Genomic DNA, 19,675 nt, shown 5'->3' with positions numbered 1-19,675 from the left:
TCAAAGAATAGAACTCAACTGATTTCTTTCAAATACATCGCTCTTTTTATAGAGAACATCAAGAAGACTAACTTCATTGGTCTTAAAGTAAAATAATCTCAAACCATTGGTGTGCAGTGAATGACGCACAGTGGCAGAACATATCTATAAACAATGTGAACAACAAGAGGGATAGAGAATTATTTACATTCCTTTCCAAGTCTTCCCCAGGCCCAGCCTGGTTAGAAACCTCTTTTTTTCCCTCTGACTGAACTGAGAATATCCACACCCCACCACCAACCTGCTGTCACTCCTGCCTGTCCTGGGAAGGCTCACCCATTCCAAGCAGATCCAGCCCCAGCACTCCTGCTCCTGTCTGGCAGGCATTTCTGCACACTTCACTCACAGAAACAAAGTTGTGTCTCTCGGGGGGGATTAAACAGTTGGAATCAGAATTGTGTTAAAGTATGCCTCGCAGAACATTTACAGAGAAATCTGACTAATTTTTTCCAGAAGAATGCCAGACAGGGGATTGGTGGTGCCTTATCCTACCAAACAGATGTTGAACTGTCAGGCAGCTATGCAGGTACTCTCAGGATTACTGTACAGTACCTATAGTGATGGGCCAAAGATCTGTTCACTACTCCCTTCAAAACTGGCTATTTATTCTCTATAATTCATGTATTTCTCAGCTGTCACTAGTCAATCCCTTTAGGGATGCTACTGAGTTTCTGGGCTGAAGCTTAGTCAACACGGGTTCTGCTGGTGATAGAATAATGCAGGCAGTTTACTCCTCAATTTCATCAGTATCTTTAATCAAATTATCCAAAACTCACAGAGAATGACCTTTCAATTCTAAAAGTCCCATTAAAAATAGAGACATATTTATTTTATACTTACTTATGCTTTTATAGCTCTTTATCAGTCAGGAAACCACTGAACAAGTAACTGATTACACAGGTAACTGCACGTGGCATCACATTTTAAAAATATAGTACAAAGGCAGAGGAAACACCTTTCCCCTGCGACAGCCATTTACGTAAATCACAGGAAATCCTTCTGTAATGGGTATGTATGGCACAGACAGAAATGCAGTTTCACACTGATATGAACTTTTAAAAATTACCAGAATCAGAAATCCACTTAGCTCACCTGGAGATGGGCAGGTTGGGGAAGTTAAACCTGCAGAAAGCCTGGATCTGATAAAGAGACAAACCTGCTGTGATTAGAAGTTTCTGAGTGTGGAAACTTAACTGAAATAAAATCCGTCTCGAGCACACAGATTTGCTAACTCAGGTTGTATCTGGTATAAGCTAAGTGATCATTGTTCTATATTAAATTAATCACCCCACTATTGCTCTATTATGATGGGGAAAGACAGCCAGAATAGCAGTGGAGCAGAGTCCATCCAAAGAGTTTAGAATTTTCTAGAAAATATTCTATATGAACTCTAAGCCACAGGGTGCACACAACACTGTGCAACACCATAAAAATTCATGCAATTTTTGAAATACTCTTTGTCATACATCAGAGCCAAGTCTTGATGCATAAGATCCTGAGCAAGATAAATCATCCACTGCTGTTTTTCATGTTATTTTGATAACTTTGATAATCCAAGCCCAGGAAGTCAAGCAAACTATTGAGCATGCATCTTCTTTTATACTTCTACTAAAATTTTCCTCTACTTTCCTTCTTGCTGACCTGAAGTTGATTGAGCTATTATGCAGTATTATGCACAGTTGATTAAACTCAGTTTGATATACTCTGAAGCAAATGGCATATTTTTCTAGGGTACTTTCCATTATAAGGAAAGCTGATTAGACCCTTTTTTTTTAAATTTTACTACACCTAAATAATTTCTCTCTGTGTTTCAAGTTCAGGGCCATAAAATGAAGGTTAGTTTAAAAGACCATTTTATTAATTCACCTTCCCTAATGTTTTTCTTTTTAGATATTTTAAAAGACCCCTGACTTCCTAATTTTTGTATTTGATTAAAAGAATGGTAAAAAGAACAAATATTAGACATGTCTAACCTGTGCAGAGCTTGAAAGTATGAATCACAGATCTCTGAAAGTGTCTCAGGCTCAGTTTTGCAATCCTCTTCCATTGACTCTCAGATGGGTGCTCCAAAGAGCTGAAACTTCTGCTGAGAGCTTGACAGGATCACAGAGGTTCCTGTCACCTCCATTTGGGAAGACAACACTCTATTTCAGTGATGAACACTTCTAATTTGAGGAGATTAGCTATGTGAGCTGACCTAGCACCACTAGGATTGGCTTTCCTTCATTTGGTGAAGGATTAGATTTCTGGACTAATCACACAACTTTATCCATAATATGTTTCTATGTCACAAGAAAGAACCTATGTCACACTGTATAACACAGCCTATTAATGAAAAATTAAGTCCTAGGAGTCAGCACCTTTCAAGACTGGCCCACAAATTAGAAACAACATTTAAAAGCTTTAGATATTTGGTAAAGATGGAGTACTGACATAAGGATAAAAAAGCTATAGAAAAAAATAAAAGAAAAAAAAACCCTAAAACTTTTCAAGTAATTGAAAAACCACATTTTTTTCCCTTTTGTTTTTAAAAATAATTTAATAAAATAATTATTTTAAAATAATAATTAAAAAAATAATTTTAATACTTTCTTGTATCTAATCTTCTTTAGATTTAGTATCATGATTAGTTTAATCTCAGCATCATTTGAGAAAGGCAGCTCACCAGCACCAAGAGCTTTCTGTGATGCAAGCTTGAACACTAAAATTATTGTACCATTCTCACCTCAGGGACTATGACTGCACATCTCCAAAACCAACTGCACATCCCATTCTACAGCATGCAGTTAAACAGTAATTTTGACTGTTTTGCACTGGATTTACTCATCTGGCTCCTGCCCACATGATATCTGAAGCTTTGCAGAGTATTCCAGGCTGCTGTATTTCCATCTGAGAGAGAAACACCAAGCAGTTCCCATGCTCAGTGTGTTTTCAAGGATATTAACTACCAACATTCCCTGCTATCAGACTTTTCCCAGAGCTCCTACTGGGGCATACAGTTATAGAGGCATTTACTCAGATTTCAGGAGAAGAGTAGAACAGTAAAAGTTTAGTTGGAGTTACATAAAATACTGCACAGGGTCAACTGAGTATAAGGCAACCTGTAAGGTACTTCTGTATCACTGTGTAACAACTGATCTTTTTAGGCTTTAGGGTAAAACTGAAGTACAAATTCTCTTATTTCATCTGAAATTTCTCTTCCTATATGATCATTCTGTGCCCACATGCGATGATGCTCCTTTTAACAAGCCATTGAGGTTTCCTGTAACTTCATTATTCTGTGATGTTCTTCTCTGGGAGATATAATTACTGAAGCATGGAGACATGGAGACACAGCAAATTAAAATTTCCGTAAGTCAGATCAAGAGAAAAAAACAAAAACAAAAACCCGACAAAACAAAAACCAACAAAACCAAAACAACGACAACAACAAAAAACCTTGACTATTTCCCTTGCTCCTAGTCAGTCTTTGGGCTCTCCAGGAGAAGGGAATTCTTCACACAGTCTTTACTTTTCAGTCAAAAAAATCTCCCTTTCTTTTAACCAACCTACCTTTTAATTTTTTTTCCTTGGCTATGCTATAGCTGAATTTTTCTGGTAAAAAAGCTTTCCTAAAGTCTATTTTCACACATTGGACTAATGCTCTAAGCTCAGATGCCAAAAGATTTATTCCTAGAAGAACAGGAACCTTCAGAGTCTAGCAGGTCTCCCTCCTGAACACAAGGCATTCCAGATATTGTCATGGCACAGCTACACTCAGTTCTTGCCCTTTTACAGAACACCGTGCAGCACAAATAGCATTAATAAAAATTAAAGCTAACTGTGGAATACATTTCATCTTTGCCTGTGAGATATTAACCATACACACAGTCACACAGCTTTTGCCTGCATATTCCTTGCATTTTATCTATTTGTTTTGGGGGGAAACTGGTAAAGAGAAAAAGCCCTGTTTCTTTGGAAACAGAGATACCTGGTTAGAGAACACACAAAACCAGACCCAGTGCTACTCAGTTTCACCTGCATGTTCCAAACTGGTTATCAAAGCCTATGAATGACTAACAAAGAAGTTTCAAGTGCACAAATATCACTGAAATGTAATCCTAGACATTTCATATAAGAAGTAGACCATGGGGAGATGTTTCAAACTTGTTGCTTTTACAGTAAAAATAACACTAGAAGGCAGGGAATAACAGTCATTATTTGACATGGTAATGTAAATACATTTTTCAAGTACTGACACTGCAGTCATTCATGGTAATAAAAACCAGAAATCATTGTTTATTTGATGGCAGACAAGTTGTCAACTTGTTTATTTGCTGGCAAATTAGTTGCAACTTGTTTCTCATCTTAAAAGACCTTGTTATTTTCCTTCCACTTCATTTACATGAGCAAAGCTTGAGACTAGGAGCAAGGGGTCAGGAGAAATAATTATTTCATAGTCTGAAATAACTGATAAATCATCTATTTAGCCACAGAAATATCTTCAGGCTTCCTTAAATTTCACCATTAATTTGATTAGCTATGCAGATTTTTTTTCACCTTCATAAAATGTTAATGATCTTAACGTCTCTTTTTTTTTTTTTTTACTTTATTTTTCCAATTATTTCTATTTATACTGTATGCAAATCTGCTGGTATTTGTACTGCTTGAAAAGATTCCTTCAAATAGAAGGTGGCAGCTTTTGAAACATTAAACAATTATTAGACAGGCACTGGGCCAAAGGAGTGTGTCAGTGAGGAGCAAAGGAACAATTCAGCAGCTGATGCTGAGCTATCTGGAGAAAACTGAGAGCACTTAGCAATTCCATCAAGGTTTTCCCTGCTGCCAACCAAAACCAACAATGATTCATGCTGCCATGTTATTTATCATTCATCATGATTCTGAATTACTCAGTTGAAAGTTCACACTGCAGCGCAGACAAACTCCTTTAAATTTAATGAAAGACAATTTGTCCTTTGAGTTGGTATCAGAAAGCATCTACCATTGATCTCAGATTATGTTTGAAAGGAAACTAATATGAAAAAAATTTAAAATAAAACAATCATTTTATTCACAAACTCCATTGCAAAATGCCATAGGGATGTGGCAGGAGAATTCAGCTCCACACAGGTCCCCAGACAGAACTTGTCACCTATCAGATGGCCAGGAGAGTAAGATTTGCCCAGTCATGTAGGAAATTGGCTGCAGAATTTACCTAAAATCTAAGAGACTCTAGACACTTGTGAAATTCAAAAAGAACATGAAGGGTATTTATATTTTCAGCATACAACCTCTATCTCCATCCATACAAACTCATGCACCCCCAGACACTCACAACAGAATTCCACCAAGTAGTGCTAACAACAACTCTGGTCACGGAGACCCAATGAAAACAAAAGTTTTTTCCCCAAACAAACCAGGCAAGGAAAAACAAGCAGGAATTTGCACTCGCTCACAATCTAACCCCTAAGTTCTCATTTTTACCTTGTTAATTACATCATCATAAATGAAAGTTTTAGCTTTTATTCACATACATCACATTTTCCATAAAGTTTTAAATTGAGCTTCCCCAAAGTTTTCCCAGGCTGCTAGTTGAAGCACACTACTTTAAATATGTTGCTTTTCCAGGGTGAAAGGAAGGAACACCATTTTAGTAACATCCCCAGAAAGCAGTGAACAAGTGAAGTCAAGTAATTTAAAATTTGGCCATCAAATATACTTTGAGAACACTTTCAAAGAACTCAATACCAAACATATCTACAGAAAAGCAGGCCAAAAGAAAAGCCAACATGAATTGTTTTCCTTTGTTAGAATGTTCTGTACTTAAACTTTAGACTTAGAGTAGGTTCCACAATGCCTTTAAAATATATAGAAATGCCTATAAATATGCCTCTGTGTGGTGACCAAAGATTAATCTGTAATTTATGAATATATTTTGCTAACTGATTTTTATCATTTAGCGATATGCTTGAACACTTAAATACTTCTTTAGGCAAATCTTATGTCTTGGATCCTTTAGCACATCAAGAATTTTGAATTTCTATCACAAAGAAATGGAAGTGTTTGAAATTATCAGCTCTGGCAGGAAGTCTTACCACTACTCAGCATTGATTTTATGAAAGTTACCTTTTTATTCATTTTTCTTCTTAAGAAAAGTATGCTTGGGTTGAGAAGAAACGGTTCATTTTAATAAAGTTCATTTAAAAGGCAATTTTCATTTCTTAACTTTCTGTAGGACAAAATCCTTTAACTCCTTTGTTTGACTTTACAGAGTATTTTCCCCACACCCTGTCAAACTCTTTCAATTATAAGTGCCATTCTTTTGATAAGGAAAGAGAAAGAAATCCTTTAAGAAGTCATTCAGGCTCATAAGAGCTTACATTACTAGAATATTTCAAATACAATTTCTATTGAAGACTCCATGGGAAAAGGTGTCAAAAGGAAATAATCTGATCAAAGCACATGTCAGTATCTTACTGACATCGACAGATATTGGCACTTTTCTCATGAATGTTTTTCCCTGCACCAAATCTATACATGTGGCTGCTACTTGAATTTAGTGACATGTGCTTGAGGACATTCTCAACAGAAAACATTCAAACATTTTTGAAGGCAAAATAATCTGACAAATGTGAGAGGGGGGAAAAGCGGGGAAAGAAAAAGGTTTTTCAACCAAGCAATTTCTCAGAGTTCTCTAGAGATTCATTTCAAGGCTAAAATCACAGTGATGGTATTAAGGAGTGCACTAAGGCAGTATTTATGTGCTGGCATCCTCAGAGTCAGGATGCCAGCAGCTCCCAGAGCACCTCCAAGGCACACAGAGTGAATTCCTCATTACTACCAGAAGATCTTAAACCAAGTCTGTTCTCAGTGAATGCAACTGAAACCTTTAAGTGTGGCCACATTTGGCTTCTGAATCACACCTGACACAGGTGATGCCATTTTCTGTAAGCTGACCCAAAGCATTCTTCCAGAATACCACAAAGTGCCAGTGTGCAGCTATTTATCATCACCTAGAATCTGGAATTATAATTTATTCATCTGTTTCAGGCTTTGCTATGATCAGGAACATGAGGGCACACATGAGTATGCCCACACTAAGGGTGTGTCATGAGAGGGTGGCAGGACAGGAGTGGGGATGAAGGATAAGAACATCTTGACTGTGCATTGCACTGCTTGTCATTCAGGGACACAGCAGATGTGGAACAGAAGTGCAGTGTGAACTGGAACAACAGGATTCAAGGTAAAACAGCCACCATGAAACAAGGCCAGTCCTCTTATGTCAGAATCTGAGGTATTGATGATTCTGAGATTGTAGAAAGTCTCTGTCTCTCAGCCCCCTGCCAAAGCAGAAGCCATAATTGGTCTGTGCTGGTTTCCAGGTTGTTTATTCTGTTTATCTCTACCATGTTCTGCTGCCCTGCCCAGCTCTGTCCTGCAGGGCAGCGTGTGGGGCTCTGCCCTCAGTGGGATGTTACAAACATTAAATACCAGAAACTCCCTGGGCTGGATTTACAATAACGTGCCAATATCTGTCACCTACGCTGGACAGTGTGTCCCCAGCCTGAACCAACAGAAAAATGCCAACACCACAGTGAAACATGGAGGGCATGAAGAAGGAGAAAAAGGACAAGGCACACCCAATTTCCTCCATCTTGTCCCCTTTGGACCCCTAATCTAGAATCCTAAAATTTTACTTTTGCACCCATGCCACACTTAATTATTACATATATGAAACACTCAGAGCTTGTAATTCATCCTGTAAGATTGAAAACTCTTTTCCATGGACAGAGATCACAGATAGTGTCTCTGGGGGCTCTGTCCAGGGGGGTTCCTGACCCTGCCAGGGTCCCAGACCTGCCAGGGCAGCCAGAGGGAAGCTCTGGATTCCCACACTCTTAGACTTTGTGTACTGAATCTGACACAGGAAAAGGTGTTCATCAGACTGCTACACTGCAAGTGGATCAGGACTGAACAAACTAAATTACCTCACAGATGGAATAAAAGATAAGATGCCCATACATTAACGTCTGTCCCCTGCTGGTTAGGGAAGATTCAATTCATAGCATTATCTGAATGCTTGATTCATAAAGTCTGATGTCAGGAGACTGCAATAAAAGCTCTGCACTGCACAGCTGCCCCCTGCTGTGGACAGTGGTTCTGCTATCAGCTGGCACACACATTGAAATGTTGCTTTTCCAGCCATACCAACAGACTGAACTACAGTGTATTGCAGATTATTAAAATAACTGTTCTGCTGAAAGGCCACTTTATCACTGCCAGCACCTTTGGAGCACATAGAGCTTCCACAGAAGCAAATGGTCTCACAGCACTGGAACTCTCCCAATTGCCCAGAAAAGGAAGGCTAAGGACCTTCCATTGGAGTCATAAAGAAAGGAGACTGTGAAGGTTCCCAACATAAAACTCCATGCTCACTATCAAACAGCTTTCACACAACTATAATGACAAGGACACAAAGCCTTGCCTCTCGGGGTTAGAAAGGGATGCTAACCCTGCCCCCTCATGTGATGGAATGGGAGCCCTTGAATCTGATGAACTATGGAATTCAGTCATGGAGGAGTTAGGAAAGCTGAATGAAAAGTATACTTCATAATCATTCTTAAATGAAAACAAAAGAAAATGGAAAAACATGTATGAAAAGGAGGCAATAGAGAGAGAAAGGAAGAAAGTGGGAAATTATAAAAACATAACCCAAAAAAGGAAAGAACAATTACTGGGGGTGGAGGAAGGTAGGGAGGGATGATTCAGGCAGGTGTTTTATTACTGCAGCTACAAGCAAGGGAAAGATGAACGGTGAGATGGGGGAAATGGAGGAATGCAGTTTGTGAGAAAGTGCAGAAAATACTGGGATGGAGGAAATTATAAGAGGCACAGGTACCCTGGAATTTGAGAACATGCAAAGTGGAGACCCCACCTGAAGGACAAAAGCTCACAAAGAAAGATGAGTTGTAGGGATTGGGGGTGAGGAAGTGAGCATTCAAAAAGGCAGACTGCTAGAGTAGAAGGAGTCCAATGAAAGTGGCTGACACAATAAAAACCAAGGAATAAGACCACCCCTGGATCAAATGTAGAGTGAATGAACACAGGAGGAAAAAAAAGGTATGAAAAGTGATAAAAAAATAAATATAAAACAGCCCAAAAAAAACCCCAAAAAAGAAAACCCAAAAAAACCCACCCCCAAGCCCATCCCAAACAGCCAAAAAAAACCAACCAAACAAAAAAAACCCACAAAAAAAACCAACCAAAGAAAAAAAACCCAAACAAAAACAAACAACCAAACCAAAAACCACAGGTGTCAGAATAATTGGGACAAATAGCCTTATTCATCAGCAGTGACTCTCTTCTCTGCTGTGTTTCTCACTTCATTTTGATATCCTACTCCACAAGCTCTCCCCTTTAAAGCAGTAATCAAAATCATTGTCACAAGGACTGACAAGTAAGAGGAGACAACAGTCCATAGCCAGTCCAGGACATCAACAGGACCCAGTGTACTTATAAAAATCTCACAGTCTATTTACATTAGTGGCTCATAATTTTTCCCACCAGAATTCTGAGCTGCATGGCCAGGACATGAATAAGAAGAACAGTATGCTTTAACTTCTGGTGATGACTGGAACAGATGGCCACAGGACAAGGGTTTACCTATGGTTATTTCCCTCTTCTGTCTTTTCAGATGCATCCACAGTAGCTGGAACACCTCACTGCAGCCCCACAAGCAGCACATAACACGTAGCAGCAGATATATGCTCAAAGAATTGCCTTCATTAATTCAAGTCGCAGCTTTAAAAGTTACTAAAGTAAAATGCGGTAAAATTTGTAACAATAGCCAATATTTTTGTCAGATCCACAACAGGAACAAATTTCCTGCTCTATACATAAATATATGCTTCTTAGCATTTGATTCCTAGCCAGCATTGCACAGCCTTTTTTTTTTTTCATGTCGATCCCTGTCAACCCTTCTGAGAGTTTGCTTCTGCAAAGACTGTGCAATAATTATTTCAGCATCAAGGCCATTAACTAATTCAGAGAATCAATCTAGGCAGATAAAGTAAAGCCTTCCTGATGGATAAACCACAGCCCAAAAATGAATGCAGGTTTAGATAAATTTGACCTATTTCCTTGATTTCAGATGTTTCTGTTTGTCTTGCAACTTTCCTGACATTCAGGTAAGGGAAGAGCAAGAATCCAAACAGAAAGAAAGCAAGAGCAAAGGTTTTCCCCAGGAGATTGCTATGAACAGGTTTTTCATAGTTGTATGATCTACAAGTAAGCCATCTTCAAACTAGGCTGTGCTATGAAATCTAGCAGGCATTTGAACAGTAGTCTTGAGGTTTATTCATCACTGCTTTTGTAAAGAAAAAAAGAAAATCAGACAATCTTCTATTCCCAAATATCTCTTAAGAATTGCCACAGAAATATAACTTTTTAATGAAAAGCTGTGGATGCTTTTTAAAAAGTTTCTTTTCAGTCAGTGTTTTGAGAACAACCTCTTACAGGTGATATGGTTGCACCTGACCCACTTTTTACCAGTCTGTACTAATTCTCAACACTGCAATACAAAATTCACATCCTGTGATATCTAGCATTATTACTGCAGTTCAGTAGCTGTATTCATGGAAATCTCAGGACAAAATGAGAATTATTACACTGAATATGTAGTAATATTTAATTCATAAGTAATGCTTCAAGGAAAAGGAAGGAACCTTGCAAAATCTGAGCCTCCACTGCAATATTATTAACTGTAATGTGAAACAAAAATGTCCTAGAACATGATAATTACTGCTATAGTATTAAATTTTGCAAGGCATACTCTGGACACACTAATGCCTACTGCCTCCCCATGAAGCTGAACTCATCATGACTAACAACTAGCTTTTTTAGAGAGATTTCAAATAATCTGAAAATCCCTTCAAGAGGTACTTTGTAATGCAGTGGTGCTCAGCGCCAGCTCAAAAGCCAAACCAGGGCTCCAGTGACACAGAAGGTCACCACCCTGTCCCTAGAGGGCAGGATGCCACAAACCAGGGGAAATAAACCACAATGCCAATAGTCTACAGCTCAAGCCATTCCTCTAAATATGTTTCTGAGGTCTAATAACCACCAGCAGTCATGGGAATGGCCACTTAAATTTTTTTAAGCCTGTTTTCTAAAAAAAAAAAAAAAAAAAAAAAAAAAAAAAAAAAAAAAAAAAAAAAAAATTCCTCTGCTTTTGAAGTAAAAAAAATTTAAAAATTATATTGCCAAATTGTAAACTTATACGTACATTATCTCTGCCAAGCAAACAGCACTACTGAGGAGAATGAGAAAGATTCTGATCTGACACTTAAAAATACAGTAAAACATCTGAAATCTGTGAAGTTGCTTAGTCACCAACATGACTAAGACCCAAATGAGACACAAATAAACAACACTGATACTTCGCTTGCTTTAAAAAAATCTTCTGTTCTCATTATACAATAGACAGTCACTGTGAAATGTGCCTTTTTTAATCCTTCAATTAAATTAAATTAAATTCTACTACTAATGTACCTATCAGCATATATGAAACAATTCAGAGCAATCTTCATCCAAATTCCACCAGAAAAGATGGTATGGTGAAATACACACATTAAGCCATACAAATGGCTTTATTAAATAAAGGATCAAAATTTTAGGACCTGCAAAATCTATTTTCTGCTTTTAAATGGCACACACTGGCCTTTCACAGTTTTCTAACTCTGAACTTATTTTAAAAAAGGGAAACTTCACAAAGAGATTAATTGAGGTCTCCCAAAACATAATTTGGAACTTTAAAAATTGCAAAGAGGTTTGAGGAAAGTTATAGATAATTTCCTTGACATCCCTTGAAGTACATGAAATAAAATGCTATAGCTCATATTGCTCAAGACAAATGTACAGACTCTAGCCCTATATTTGAATTAATGGTTTCTGAAATCAGCCTTCTGGAATTTTTTAAAAAAACCCATCTAGTTCTTGCACTGCTCTTTTCCAAAATACAGGTCTACAGAAATTTGGGATTTGTTAAACCACGCCCATTTGGACTCCGCTAGATCTCTGGTTGCACTTTTTCTTTCTGTAATGAACCACGGCAACACTGGAACAGCTGCTAGCTCACCCATATTGAAATGTTAATTAGCTAATTTCTCTATTTGTTTTCTCTAAACTACCTAGAGATAATTTTCCACCCCCATCCACCATGCCCTTCTGGGACTAAAATGCAAATAAAAATCCCTTGGGACCATGGGAGTGGTTTTTTTGGGGATAAAGACGCCCCTAAATAAAGAACTAAACACAGTTGAGGGGGTTGGACAAATGCCCTAGCTGAGGAAGAGGGAAACACATCCCCTGATTGACTTTTGCTCTGTCACCATCACCTACAAAAAACTAGACTAGAGTAGGCTGTGGGAAAAAAAAAGAATTTCCTGGTATTACCACAAGGAAAGGAGAGGGGCAGTTGTTGTTCTGGACATCAGTGACAGACTCTGCACGCCTCCTCCCCCTTCAGCTACCTGGAAAAAGCTACAACAGCGGGGGTGAGCTCCATGTCGAGCCCCTTGCCCAGCTGAAATTTTTAATAAAGAGCTGAACATTAATAAAGGCATTAGCCCTGTTCATTTCATTTCTTGTCACTCCCCACAGTGTGATGTTTCCTGCCTGTGAAGCCCATGGCTGTGGCACCACAGAAAGAAATCTTGCATCTAGTTAAGAGAAGCTGCCATCCCTGGTGAATGCTGGAGAGTAAAAATACCACTTATAATTAGGATTCTGACAGATCCCTGTGAGAAGCAGAGCTGGAGCCCACTGCAAGCACAAACCAAGTGTTTGCCCCCTCAGGTAAATTACATGGAAACCCAGAGTAACCCACGTATCTTACAAGCAGCAACACTTGCAAGATAAAGAGCTACTAGCAAAAACACAGAATGACACTAAATATAAAGGATTCATCTCAGCAATGCTAGAAGGGAGAAAAAATGGAAAATAGAATATTGTAAAAGGAAAAGTAAGTTTAAAAATAAATATTTCAAGATTTAAACTAATAGTAGTAAAGCCCATAAATCATCTTTACAATTTCTCCTGTTCTGAACATTCATCTGCTCCAAATATATGCCTATTACCAGGTCTCCAGCATACATTATGGGATAAAGAGGACTGTAGAAATCTAATTTAATACGGCACAAAAGAGATACCAGAGAAAGGGTTAGAGGAGCAACATAAAATCCTGCAGAGGGTTGAATTTTTCTGTGAGACTAACTATAGCTCTGCACAGTGTGATTTTGTATAAGATGACATGTAACACCAAGCCAAGGCAGCCAAACCAAAGGTTACCGTCCTCCCAATTTCTGTCTCCCTGCTTGGGGCCAGGAACCCAAGGATTTAAGGCACTGGAGGGTAAGAAAAGCAAGCCTAAAAAAAAGGCACAGCAAATCATAAAAATACTATACAGTTCAGTACCAATACTGGTACTAACAAAAAAAAAAAAGTGGCTGGACAGGTTTTCCTGAAAGATAAAGTAGTTCCTGTGATTTCTGTTCTATTTCAGGGATGAAATAATGAAAAATAATAATTTTGGCCAGTCTGTAAAGCACAGTGCAAAGAGTGTTTGTTAGCGAGCTCACCACAGTGATGACAAGCTCTCAAAAACACTGGTATTGCTGACATTGCTCTGCAATGTGCCCACTGCAATAACTGCCTGTAAACCATACAATATCAGACTCAAACTCTAGAAGCTGCTTTTTCTCCACCTTATTTCTCTCCTTTTATGACTGCTTTGTGGCCAGTTTACCAATGTTCAGAGACCACAGGCCCTGCAGCACCAGCAGCTACTCAGATTCTTTGTGTTCTCATTTGAATGGTGAAGGAGTGGATTCACACCATCGCAGCCAAGGCCACCAGTCAAAGCTGTGTTTCAGGGTTGTGTTCCTTCCTATCAAATCGCTGGGTGTTGCAGAAGGAAGAAGACAAAACTTAAGACATAGGCTGACACCAAGTTGTTGAGTTTTGTGTGTACTTTGAAGAGTCAGGATTGCAGTTTTTCCTTCATTCATAGTCAGCAGAAGAGGATATGATGATGCGCAGAGCCTGGGGTGGGGAACTTACTTGCTTAGCAAAAAGTTTCTTCTCTGTACAAATCTAAGACACATTTGTGATCAGCAGCAAGACACAGGATTTAGCTACAGGGATATAGCCAGGTAACAGCAGTTGTGATGGCAAGGATAAGAGAAGCCCTTTGTTCAGCTTTTTCCTTCAAGGATGAGAGAAGCTCTTTGTTCAGCTTCTTCCTTCAACAAGATAAATTCAGATTCTCCTTGTATTTTAGCAGTTCAGAATTAACACAGCACAGCAGAATTTTTCTTTAAGTTCAGCATTCTGTGCTTATTAAAATTTCATCAGTAAAGTTCCTAGAAAGTAAGACTTGTAAATAGTGCCCAGCATGGCCTCACTGACATACATCCTGGCAAGCACTGAACCATCAGAGATGGGCAGTGCAATCCTTCAGATCATGGAGAGCAACATCTGAGCACAGACAGCAGAGAAGCAGCAAGGTAAGTGCTGCTAATGAGAAGAGAACTGGAAATCTAAAGAAGTCTGTTATGTGTAGTATGGATAATTTGCGCCTATAGGGTGGTATGTATGTAATGTTTTATATTACTATGAAATATTGGCATAAAGCATACGAGTCAGAGCTAGGGGGCTGCCTCACAGAAGTTGAGACTACCGCTGATAAAACTTCATTTACAAGTTAATACATGTAGCTAGTCCAGAGATGGGTCATTTCTCAAGGTGATCTAGGAACTCCCAGGTGATGATGTGGTCCTGACAACAACCCAAGATTGAGATGGAACCACCAAAAGATACATCTCAATGCCGGGCTACGTAACTCCATCAAGGATGTACATTGCTCTCCAGATGGTTTTTTTAACTCAGTGCAGAGAAAAGAAACTTTATGAATATGTGGGACTTTGAATGGAAAGAAAAGGCTGATCACAGAAATCCCAGCCTCGAACAAAATAAACCGTATAAAAATCACTTGTGCAAGATGGTCAGACCTGTGTCTCACCCAGTGCTGATCCTGGACTCAGCACTGTTCTTTTCTTTGTGGCTGGCTCAGATAGAATTCAGTCACTAAAAATAAAATTACTTTTTATTTTTAATTTGTCTGGATTAATTTTTACCTATAACAAGTCCAAGAAACACAGAAAGACTTTTTATACAAAACAGAGAGTACACGTGTGGAATCATACAGTAGAAATAGAAGTGCAGAAACCATACACGCTTGAAAACACTCTCAAGCAATAAGAGTAAAACTTGCTAGGTCTGATCTATTGATACATTCAAAACTCTGCCTACCAGACACCTCAAACATTCTTTCTTTTGTACACACTTTTAAACATGCCCCACTTGTGTGGAGTACAAGACAGCCCAGCAAAAGCGTGGGATGAAGAAGAGAGAAAACCCACCTATAACATTTGAAAGGCCAAAGGCTGAGCAAGAGCCAGAATTCAAGGTTTCTCTTGTATGATCCAGCCTCAGGGCAGGGAAGGGGAAGAACCAAAACCTCTTACCATTGTTGCTGTTATCATCAACTAGGATGATCTCCTTGAGCAGGTGAGCAGGCGTGCGATTGATGGCTGAGTGGATGGAGCGCAGGATCACTGAGAGCGCCTCGTTAACGAATATGAACACAATGCTGACTTCGGGAAGACTCTCAGGAAATGTCAGGTTCCTGCACCTGCAGGGAAAGGTTGGAGAAAAGAAAACACGTAAATTTTTGGCAATCTGCAATGCAAACAAAAAGTATTTCAGAGAAATCTATCCCCAGTTGTAAGAATACGTTAGAAGATACAGAAAGAACATCCTGATACTAAACCTAAGACAGATGGTGCAGCCAGGAAAAACACATAAAACAGTGGAAAACTTATCTGTAAGCACAGACAAGGGGTTTAATCAGAAAGAGGAATACTCTCATAACCTGGTGCATTTTTCTTTCCTTTTCCAAAAACAGATATTTCAGCCATGTTCCAACTTGCTTATGGAAACAGCAGTATGGAAGTGCTGCCCACAACTTTAAAGCTCCTTAGTGTTTTAATGTTTTTCTTTTTTTCACCTCCTTCTTTCCAAAAAGGATTCAAATCTTTCAATTATATGAGTAGAAAGCTCTTTTACCACTTTACCTTTTTAAACTGTGAGCAAAATATTTGCTTTTTAATAAAGCCAGAACTTAATTGAGCAAAAGGACATGAGTATTTTTCTGTGAAACAATTAATTCTACCTTTTTCTCAGATTTGAAACTATTTACTAGGATGAAATTATGCACAGGCTGACTCAAGCAGCATTTTTAGATAGACTTTGCAGATGGAAATTATTTTCTCTACCTTCTGACAACACTAAGTCACTATCCTCTCCAGACACCAGAGTTCACTGCATCAAGGAACCCCAGAAAATTGTGGAAAGCATAACTAAGAGCCAATATTTTGCCTATACAGAAAGCATGGATGGATTCAGTATTTTTACTCAATGCTTGAATATGACTCCTTAACTAAATCTGCTCTTCAGGTCAAAGAGAAAAATTCTTTAAGGAGTTTGTATTTTAATTTGTGCAGCAAATAAATACAAAGAAGTATCACAAAAGCATTCAAGCATTCCTCTTCGTGTGCTGGATGTTGTACAAAAATTAAGTTCAATCAAAATTATCAATTTACTTCTATGCTTTTACAGGTTCTGAAAAAAGTCAGTGCATAGGACACATGACACCCAAGCTGAGATAGCACAATATCAAAATTCATCTGGTCAACCAATTTTCTAAATTCAGTCATTGGTTTGAAAGTGATGGAAATCACATTAAAGAAGCTATTTAATATTTTAGGTACTTTTCTCTCTGTCACCATGCAAAAGAGTTATAAGGACATATAAAACAGAAAACAGAATCTAGAAAAAGTAGCAACATTTCAAGTCTTAAAAAGCTAACAGTATATTTTTTAACACCTGGTTCATACACCTTTTAGAAACAAATATGAAACCTCATTGTGGCAGAGATTCACAGCTTTTTGTTCCATAGGATCAATACCAGAGGGAAATAATTAAAATGGTGTTTGGATTTACTGATTCCCACTGTGGCTTATCTTTTGTGGCACAACAAACCAACACTTTTTTTTTCAGATCAGTTTGTATTTTGACTGGTGTTTTAATCCTCTAGTCATTGGTAAGACAGCTTTCAGCATCAGGATGAAAAGTTTTCTTTAAAGCATCCAGGAGTTGATTTTATGCAAAATAAAGAGACAAGGGGAGCTGACTTTTCTTCCAGAAGGCAATTAGTGCAAGGCAGCACTGTTTTTCTCTTTTAACCAGCAGTGCAGGAGTGAAAACCTTCAGCCAGGACAGAGGGAGCATGAGTTCAATCTTCCGCAAACTCCCCAGAGAACCAACTACTAGCCAGCTTGGTATGATTATTTTCAGTCCCCCTTTTCAGGGTCATTCCACTTTCTGTAGAGCAATGAAACTAAGTTGGAGTGATACCAAGTTTCTCTAACCTCATATTTAGGATTAATCCCTTGGAGGAAGGCCCTGCAGCACATGTTCAAATGAATGTTTGTCCATTTTAAACTCTAAACTCCACTCTTCATGTCTATGTCAAATCTTTCTAGATTATAATGCCCCAAAAATTCTTGTGATAAGTTTTTTCTTTCTTTTGCAAGCTAATATTTATTATTTCCTTTTAACTAGTGACAATTTGGCTGAAGAAACAAAGTCATTTTCACAGAGCCTGCAAGTATTTTCCTGCATCAGTATATTCAGGCAGGGTTGGGGTGCCTCCAATGGTGGAGACTACAACCTGTGCTTCAGTTTGTGCCCTTTGCCTTTGGTCCTGCCTCTGGGGAGCACTGAGAAGAGCCTGGCTCTTTGCAGCCTCCCTTCAGATATTTACCTTGATGATATCCTCTCTAAGCTTCCTCTTCTCTAGGCTAAACAGTCCAAATTCTACACACACACACTGGTTTCACATCTTATTAAGGAGAAAAGATAGTTTCCACAGCTGCCTCCTGTACCCTAGAGTGAGCATTTTAACCCCTGACACTGTTCCTTGAAAAAAATATCACCTTCAGTGGTGAAAAATCTCTGAAAAGCCTGCTTAAAACAATCTCTAAAAGCCCTGCCCAGATGACTGAGTAGCTGAAATAGCCATAAATTTACTTGGGCTGAGCACTGCCAAACCTGAGGTGAATCTTTGACAAATGTGAGTTTTAGTGACCATCAGGTTTAAGTGGCATTTGACAAAAGGATTTCCAATGTGCATATTTCAGGCTCAAAGTGACTGGGTGGCCTCTGTACTTATAATCACGTAATAATTCTTAAATACTAACACATTTTTTCCACAAGATGCTAAAACCATTAGAGATCCAGGCCCTTGAAGAACAGACCTATTCATGACAAATGGTGTGTATACATCCAAATTTTGAAAATTTGTCTTCAAACAGACTATGAACTAGTTAACAGGTTTAAACCTACTGAAATAATCTTCAGTATTACACTTTAAATAACCTACAATGCTTGTTATTTTAGTGATGTGCTTGCAGCCAAAATTAACAGATATAAAATGGTCCAGCAAATAAATCTTCAGCCAATGTATCTTTAAGCTTAGGCATGGTAATATTTTTTATCTTCATCCATAACAATGCACAAAGTAGATAGAATGATACTCTAGCAAAAAATTAAACTCTATCTGGTAAGATGTGGTACCTATAAAATAATTAAGTAAAATTGAGGGATTTTTGAAAATACTTGGAATAGCAGTAAAAGAATACTGAAAATAGTTCAAAGAAGTTGTTTCCTTAAATACTGGTGGTTTTTTCTCATCTGTCACATAAACTGAGCTTGAGATAAATGTAAAATATACTACTGCGATAAGCTAGTGACAAATTATATTCCAAAAAGTTTCTTGATGACAAAGCAGCCCCCAATACACTGCTTCCTTGCTGTAAATCCATGCATAAACTGACAGGTTCAAACGAAATTTCTGCTTATGATGAGTCTTTCATTCATTTAAAAGAAACTATTTGTATTGGTTTTCCCGCATTCATTTACATATTACATATTTGCAATTTTTTATCACTCTGGACAAAATTTTTCATTGCTGGCAACTTGTACAGACAAGAGCAAATCTTTTAATCCTGTGGATGTAATTTGATTCCCTTTTTCACTACCATGTCTTATAACTACAGATGACATGAGAGAATAGAATTAAGATTCCTGTTTTGTCTAATTTCTTTAGTCTTTTCAAGAAGACTAATTTTCAAGGAGGGTACATGTTACTGTCGAGGCAGGACGGGAATGAGAAGATTCTGAGTCAGAAGGCTGCTGAGAGTAAAACTCCAATTTATTCAAAATACACTGCTCTTTTATACAGAGCTCTGCAAGGACCAACTCCATTGGTTCTGAACTGAAAACAACCCACAGCATTGGTGCAGAGTGCTTGATGCACAGTGATAGAACTTAATTATAAACAATGTGAAAAACAAGAGAGATAAAGAATTATTTACATTCTCTCCAGCTCTTTCTCAGGCATCTGCCTGGCTAGAAACTCTCAGTTTCTTTCTTTGACTAAATCTGAGTCCCACAGGTACATTCCTGAACTGAGTGC

The 19,675-nt window shown here is 38.2% G+C and overlaps 1 protein-coding gene across 6 annotated transcripts in view; it reads right to left on the bottom strand.

Annotated features, from left to right (window-relative positions):
- GALNT18 (polypeptide N-acetylgalactosaminyltransferase 18) overlaps positions 1-19,675 on the bottom strand; it is a 244,246-nt gene that overhangs the window by 126,880 nt on the left and 97,691 nt on the right. For all 6 annotated transcript variants that reach the window (XR_014955486.1, XM_085579837.1, XM_085579838.1 and 3 more), the window contains exon 4: positions 15,603-15,769. Coding sequence is in view for 5 of the 6 variants with exons in the window: in XM_085579837.1 (XP_085435963.1) it covers positions 15,603-15,769 (167 nt within the window). In the remaining variant the exon portion in view is untranslated. The remainder of the gene's footprint in view (positions 1-15,602; positions 15,770-19,675) is intronic.

This window comes from Lonchura striata, chromosome 5 (assembly GCF_050655825.1).
Source record: "Lonchura striata isolate lonStrDom1 chromosome 5, ASM5065582v1, whole genome shotgun sequence".
NCBI classification, from domain to species: domain Eukaryota; kingdom Metazoa; phylum Chordata; class Aves; order Passeriformes; family Estrildidae; genus Lonchura; species Lonchura striata.
This window is presented reverse-complemented; position numbering and strand designations above follow the sequence as displayed.